A 7,722-nucleotide genomic window follows, 5' to 3' on the forward strand; every position below is an offset into this window, starting at 1 on the left:
ATATATATATATATATATATATATATATATATATATCTGAAGTTACATATACACTTTCTACATTAAAATATAAATACTTCTTATGTTTCACACACACGGCCAGTCCAGCAGCTACTGTACCACCTAGAGAGATCTGAGGTGACGGCCACACACAAAACAAACACGCCTCACACACACACACACACACACACACACACACACACACACACACACACACACACACACACACACACACACACAGGTTATAATATAGTATGCGGCGGTCAGCAGGGCGGTACTGTGCAGGGGTCAAAATGACAGAGTGTGTGTCGGTGCCACATGAAAGCGAGCGCACACCTTCTATCACAGCATGCGCATTATAATCAGGACCTAATTAGAAAGGTCCGATCTGCGTTCTGTGTCGTCATGTCGGAGCCGAGCATCAGCTCCTCTCTGAATGTCCTTTCCTCGGTTCCTCGGTTCCTCTTCAGTCTGCAGCTCTTACCTCCACATTCTGCTCTACCTCACCCTTCTGTTCTTCCTCTCTTGTTTTTATGTTCCTCTCTATTCACACCTGCTTTTTTCTGCCCATCTCCTTAATAAACTTTCATTATTTTCCAACCTTCTACCCGTAGTTCTACTCCTCCCATTAACTCCTCCCATCTTTGTCCTCGTCGATCTCTTCCATCTCTCCTCTCCCTCTACGTTTTATCATTAAAAAAACAACTAGAAACCACCTTCAGATGGGATCAAACCACAGACTGTATATAAGAAGTGGACGTAGTCATCGTGACGTCACCCGTTAGTTTGTGGACGGATATTTTGAAGCCTTGAGTTCTTGACTTACGGTCGTCACCATCTTGTTGTTTGAACGGAGGAAACCATATCTGGTTACAGAGACCTGTCAATCACCGTGTAGCCCCGCCCTAAAGCATCCCCTGCTTTATGGTCTGTGTGACTCTAAATGGACCATAATGTACTAAATGAACATCATGCTGTATTGAAGAAGACTTGAAACTAGAGATTGAGACCATAAACTCATGTTTACAATGTTTACTGAGGTAATAAATCAAGAGAGAAGTAGAGTCATTTTCTCATAGACTTCTACACAACCAGAGGAGTCGCCCCCTGGTGGACAGCAGAGAGAATGCAGCTTCACTCGGCAGAACTGGAGGTTGCCGCCTGGGTAAAGCCAGATGCGACGCAAAATTGTGGGGGGGGGGGGGCAATGGCACCTGTGCATACTTCATGCCCCCTACTTGAAGGAGAAACACCATTCTTCATAAAGATATTCCCTCATTTGGTGTTTCGTAGACGGTGGCTGAGAGCAGTGTTTAACACGTCACTCTAAAATCCAACAGGTGTTCAGTTGGGTTGACTTCTGATGACCGTGAAGGCCACATGGTTCACATATCTGTCGAGTTTGGAGAAATAAGCTGAAGATTCAGCATCTCACAGTGGAGTGAATGCTGGAGCTGAGAGTGTTTCTGGTGAGCGGTCGAGCTGATGAAGTTGTTTGCGAGGGAGAGAAGGAAATAGACTGACGAGGAGGAGGACAGAGGAGAGTGAGGGCAGCGGTCCAGCAGAGGCAGCTGTGAGGCTGAAGGCCAGAAGGAAAGCATGAGGAAACACTCAAGAGATCACGGTCGTCTCTCCTCCTCATGCTGCTCTCTGCGTCTGTAAGGGCTCTGTGGAGATCCAGCACATGGCCATAAAAGATGCTCTTCACTGAGCGGCCGGGGGTTTGCAGCTCCGACAGTCACAGGTTCACTAAATGTCGGCCTTTCCAACAATAAAACTGCAGATCAAACACGGACGCGGAGCAGCGCTGCAGCAGTCCGATCCCGGGAGTTGCAGTCTTCCAGACATGTGGGAATCTTTATGTGGTTTTTCTATTGTTGACAGGAATGGGAAATCTCGTCCCAATAAAAAAAATAAAAAATTCTGCTTTTGTTGCTCTGGCACATCATGTATTGAATTTATAGCCAATTTCCAAGAGTGATTGAAACAATCTAAATAACGTCTGGAACAGATAGTGAAGTGGCACTTTGAAACATCAGCTCTCCATCCATCCAACCCCTTCTGGATCCTTCCTCCTCTCCATTTCTTCTGCTTTCCTTCTCTCCATCTGTCAGCTCTATTTCATATCAAGTGTGAAACTAAAGAATGGGTTCAATGGTACAGTGTTGCGTAAACTGAAGCAGACTGTTGTTGCTGTAAAGAACGCTCATAAAAAGGTTGTTTATTGCTCCGTGCTCAAAGGGGTTCTACACAGAACTTGTGTTCTACTTGTATTCAAGCTTCATTCTGGAGGTCCAACCATAGACTGGCTGATTAGTTTGGCTCGTGGTGATAAGAATCAGGCTTCAGAGAAGTGAAACCACTTTCCTCCGTATCACAAAGTAAACAGCTTTAGAGCCGTGGCCCCTGGATGCCAGGGGACATAAAGAGAGCGATGATGCTTTTGGATAAGACTTGTGTTGCAGTCACACGCACCCTTAACCAATCACAAGGGTTGACCAGGAACACGTCGGGCAGAGAGAAACAAACACAGGCAGGACATGTCCCGAGTGGAACGAATTGGGAATAGTTCACTTTTATGTTCCTCAAGGAGAGTTTTTCACAATTAGTTTGGGTTTTTGCAGAAAACCAGAACATCAACCAGAGCAGCCGGGATAACAGCCCGACATGACCGACGGTTTGTCACACTGAACCAGATGAGAGTCTTTCGGAAAAGACCGGAAAGTTTGGAAAAGAGCAGGCAAAAAAACAATGCCTGGCAGGTGATTGGATGAACCATCTGTCAATCAAACGCTTGCCGACACCGGTCGGGAGAGGAGCGGACACTTCAGTTCTTTACTCCTCTTTCAATGAAGAAATACTCTCCAGTTCTAGCTGCCATTGTTGTCCAGAACGCATCTCAGTGTCTCACGCACACACACACACCCATTCAATACAACTGCATTCCTGATAACTAATCATTGTGTGTGTGTGTAGTAGGAAGTAGCCAGATGTGATGTCTTTCCATCGGGAGAAGACTGAGTTGCTAGACAGCTGCTCAGTCATCACATTATACATAATCCATCTCTTCTCCTGTCAGAGGTGAAGACAGGGAGGAGTGTTCAAGTCTGGAACGCTTTACAGGTCTGTAGCTGTGTGTTTCACCACACACACACACACACACACACACACAGAGAGACAACAATCATTGCTATTGTATGAAACTGTTTTGTTCATGAAAGTCACCAAAGTTTCCTGCTGTGTTTTATATTTGCTACAGTTTGAAGGTGACCTTGAGTGATCTATAGTAAGTATCTCCACCGTATCCTGAAGTATTGTGTATCTTTAAAATGTTAAAGAGAAACCTGCTTTTTATTTTGATGTTTGAATAACTCTGTGGTTGCTGGAGCTTATTTCAGCCTAAAGCATTTAATCCGTCCAAATATATCTATGCACGGCATTATATGCAATATATTATATATCATACCTCTCAATCTATATACATATACACGTGTTCATCGTGCACCGATGCAACCTGCAACAACCTCTGGTTCCCCAAAGTCTGCAGTCTATCTCCAAACTGATCACTGTCTCTAAGATTTTAGTCTGAATTGGACTGAAACGTCTCGTCTTGTTGGACAAGAAGAACTCGAGGACTGTAAAGGTAAAGACATCCCTTTAAAGATTAGGTTCATCTTGCAGCAGTGATGTAAAAGGTTCAGCGCCCCGGTTTACCTGAGGCGTAGGGCAGGAAGCAGCTGGGGTTGAACTCCAGCTTCTTCATGAAGCGGATGTGGCTGTTGTCTCGGAGACAGTAGAGGTTCCTCTCGCCCAGAACGAAGATGGAGGAGGAGGCGTGGGAGTAGGAGGGCACACAGAGGTCCAGGGCCGTTTCTCCCAGGACAAACGTCCAGTCAGGCTGCAGGAGGACGGACACACACACACACACAAAAAGTGGAATAACAATAAAAGTCAGAAGGCGCTACCTCCCTCCTCCCTCCCCCCCCAACACTGCGCATGTGCGCCCGCACACACACACACACACACACACACACACACACACACACACAGTTACAGCACATTACCCTAATTTCTTCAATTTTAAAATAACGAGCGTGATGGACACAATGAGTGACACGTGTACCGTCTGGACACCCTTCACATTCATTCAGTCGTCTCTTTTTGTTGGGGATTTCCACTTTATGAAGGCAGGACCGTGGACCAGAGCGCTGAAGCTCAGTGAATGAAGACGTGATCTGTGTGTGTTGGCATCCGTGCTTTTGTGCTGCTGTGGGAAAATTCTAAGTTTTATGGGAGAAGAGAATATATCCGACTGAACGGCTGTGCTGAGGCAGCATTAGAACGTCAGGCTAATCATAAAGATGTGTATGTGTTACGCTCGTGTGCTGGTTCCATTCACTCGCAGGCTTCTTGTACATTCTTCATCAACGTCGCTGCTTATATTTTATACACTATTACAGCAGTTTTTAATCTCTTAAATCTAACTGCGGTTCTTAGTAATTTCACTGTTTTATCATCTTATTTCTGTTACAGTATGTGCTCAGCACGTACTTGAGACTTGACTGTCGTAGACGCAGAGGAACATGTCATTGAACTGTATACATTACCTGTACCGTACCCACAACAACCAACAACACTGTTATGTTATGCACGTTATGCACATTAATGTTTTGTAAGACCCTCAACGTACTCAACCCAAGAATCTCAACGGTTAACGGGAACCTAATCAGGTGAAAGAGGAAGAATACGGGTTCCTCTTTTGTTTAGATGTGACGGTTGAAAAGACTCACCGTCAGCCTCTTGCCTCCTCCGGTCTTGGGGGGCAGGTCCGGATCCTGTCGACTCTCCGCCTCTGTGGCCACGGCCAGAGTCTCATACCTGGGGGGGGGGGGGAGACAGAGAGAGAGAGAGACAGAGAGGGAGAGAGAGAGGCAGCTGCTGAACACTGAACACGAACACTTTCAATCTGCTGTTCACGGTCGCCTAAACAAAACCCAGCGAGCTATTTCATCACATGCAGCAGCATCAACTCTATATGCAGGAATCCTTCAGAGTGAAGCACCTTTATCGACGTTAGAACTTTCTTCACCGTCCATTAAACTTCAGCAAGTGTGCAAAATACTGCTACTACTGCTACGTTGTGCTAATAATAGCATATCGTCATTGTAGAGGCTAACTAAGGCCGTCTTGTGTTTGATGCTGTGATGCTCAAAGATAAATCAAACCCTCCTGATGATGAGGTTTCTTTTTAATATTAGTTTGATTTACAGATATCCATCTGAAACTGGTGGCTTTGACAATTTACTATATTTTATTGTGTCTTAGTTAGGCTCCCAAATGACAACATGCTAATATTAGCACAACATAGAGGATGAACAATTTCACTTTTGCAAATCCTGGTGAAATATGGTTTGAAATGTCACCCTTTGAATAGTCGCTGACACCTCTGAACCAGTCTGAGCATCTTTTCACCGGTGAGCATAGTCGTGTTTCTCAACAGGAGAGCTCTCAGCGAGCATTGCTCAAGGGCACTTTGTTCGGGGAACATTTCTCACTCAAGTGTTCCCTTCAGATATTCCTCAGCCAGCCTGAGGCCGAGTGTCCACAAGGTGCTGACCACAGTGACGACATCGGTGCAGCACTTTGTAGCCGCATTAGCTTTCTGCTCAGGAGGGAACAACTGGAGGAAGATGCTGGTGCTTAAAACAGAACAACAGAAGACGCTACGTGGACACGGCCTATAAACTCTAGCTAGTGAATCTCTGGTTACACACCGTGTCTCTCACCATAGCCCGAGACCACAACGACACCAGCTATTCTCCTTCTTTAAGGCCAGAAATCCCTTATTCACATTTAAATAAAGTGGAGCACTGCAGAGCATGTTCATTATGAACTAAACCCTCGGCTAGCCTCTCATGTCCTCCTCTTACAGCTTCTGTCGGGTCAGTCAACAAGCTGCCGACCCGCTGTTCTCCGGATCTGCGGTCCATCAGTTTTAATCAGCGAGCTGTTGGCGACCGGCTGAGGATAAAGTGGTCGGACTGATCTGCGGTCAGTTGATTTTGGCATCTTCGGCATCGGGAGTTTTCCAGTAAGAAGCTGGCAGTGAGAAGCGGCTTGGCGGGAATCTATACATCCTTCTCTTCTAACACCTGGATGAACGCGGAGCTCCAAACCCGACCCGGCCCGGACTCCAGACCGCAAACCCAGAACACTACACAGCTGCTGATTCATCCTCTCAGTGTCCTCACTCAGTGTTACATATTGACCTGCTGGTAATCACAGATGGCAGGTCTGAAATCCACCTGAAACCGTAAGAACCACAATGCAATATGGCTGCCACATCACTGGCACCGCTTGCCAATCATACCCGCCATCTTTACAGCAGGAGACACCAATTCCTGCTTTATGATTTCTATGTTTTCTTTAATATTCGACACACTTAAGACAAACAAATAGACGAACTGACTCCACAGATCAGTGTTTACTGAAGACTTTAGTGTGAAGAGGAATCTAAAGATGTTCACGTTCCACCCTCGTGTACATAGTGACGTGTAATTGGATCATAAACACCACATATACACACACTGTACACACTATACATACTGTACATACTGTGCTATATGTCAATCAAACTGCCGTGTTGAAATGCTTCAGCTGCTCTTTGTGAGTTTAGAGCTTTATTTGTTGTTGTTTAGTGCTGATACACATCTGCATGTTAGCGTCGTCATTATGAGCATGTTAGCATGCTGACGTCTCACAGAGCGAGTAGAGTGAACGTAGACCTTAGTCTGGTTTAAGTATCCTTTGTTTTTCATTTTATTCGCACCCGTCCAACTTTGTATTGCAACTGCTGCAAAGCAATTTCCCCCTCGGGATGAATAGAGTTTTGCTTTTCTTGTCTTTTTCATGCATTCAGTGAGAACACACTGACTCACAACCTGTTTAAAATCAGGCACGGTATTGTATTTATACACAGCACATCTAATACCCAGAGGCAACCCAAAGTGCTCTACAGATTACACCAGGAACAATAAAAGCAAGCACACAGAATTCATATGCAGCATGGAACAGGATGCAGGGGGGGAAATTTAATAAAAATGCAAGCGCTGCATATAAAGACTGTTACTTCCCTCCCTTTCTTTATTTTCTCTTTATTAATAGAAGAATAAATTGTCACATCACATTGCCCGAACATAACTTTATACCCGGATAAATCGAATTACCGTATGCGACTCTAAAAGTGACACTAATCCCTCATAACATTGTGCATAAAACAGCAAATGAAGCGCTCTAAATTAGATTTCTTTACTAGATGTATAGCTTTGAACCCGTCCGTGCAGCAGCGTACACGCTGAGCTTCTACGAGACAACAACGAGCAGACTAACGAGCTGCTTAACGGATGGCCACCAGTCGAGAAACCTTTTCATCACACCGTGACCGTTAGGAAACGGACCGTATTAAACATGTCAGCGGTTTTAAGCTTTTTAAAGCGACACCCAATGGATCGACAGGCCGACTCCTGCACGAGTGAATGATTCAATTCAGCCTCATAATACTGAAACAACAACGCAAAAATAACTGTATTCTCTCACTGTTTTCATACCGCGAGTCCACCCTTCACTTGGATGTCTTATTAATGATGGGATGTGAGGCAGCGTGAATGGATTAAAGCTGTACGCGCGTGCGCGTGTGCATGCGTGTGTGTGTGTGTGTGTGTG

The 7,722-nt window shown here is 45.2% G+C and overlaps 1 protein-coding gene across 1 annotated transcript in view; it reads right to left on the reverse strand.

Annotated features, from left to right (window-relative positions):
• The window catches only part of LOC116401259 (protein PTHB1-like), a 61,458-nt gene extending 55,939 nt beyond the window's left edge, over positions 1-5,519 (reverse strand). Inside the window, exons 1-3 of the mRNA XM_031879578.1 lie at positions 5,473-5,519; positions 4,791-4,935; positions 3,715-3,898 (exon numbers count right to left, since the gene is read on the reverse strand). Coding sequence (XP_031735438.1) covers positions 3,715-3,898; positions 4,791-4,935; positions 5,473-5,519 — 376 coding nt within the window. The remainder of the gene's footprint in view (positions 1-3,714; positions 3,899-4,790; positions 4,936-5,472) is intronic.
• Between the last annotated feature and the right edge of the window lie 2,203 nt (positions 5,520-7,722).

The sequence above is a fragment of the Anarrhichthys ocellatus genome, unplaced genomic scaffold, assembly GCF_004355925.1.
Source record: "Anarrhichthys ocellatus isolate YVR2014 unplaced genomic scaffold, GSC_Weel_1.0 scaffold299, whole genome shotgun sequence".
Taxonomy (NCBI): domain Eukaryota; kingdom Metazoa; phylum Chordata; class Actinopteri; order Perciformes; family Anarhichadidae; genus Anarrhichthys; species Anarrhichthys ocellatus.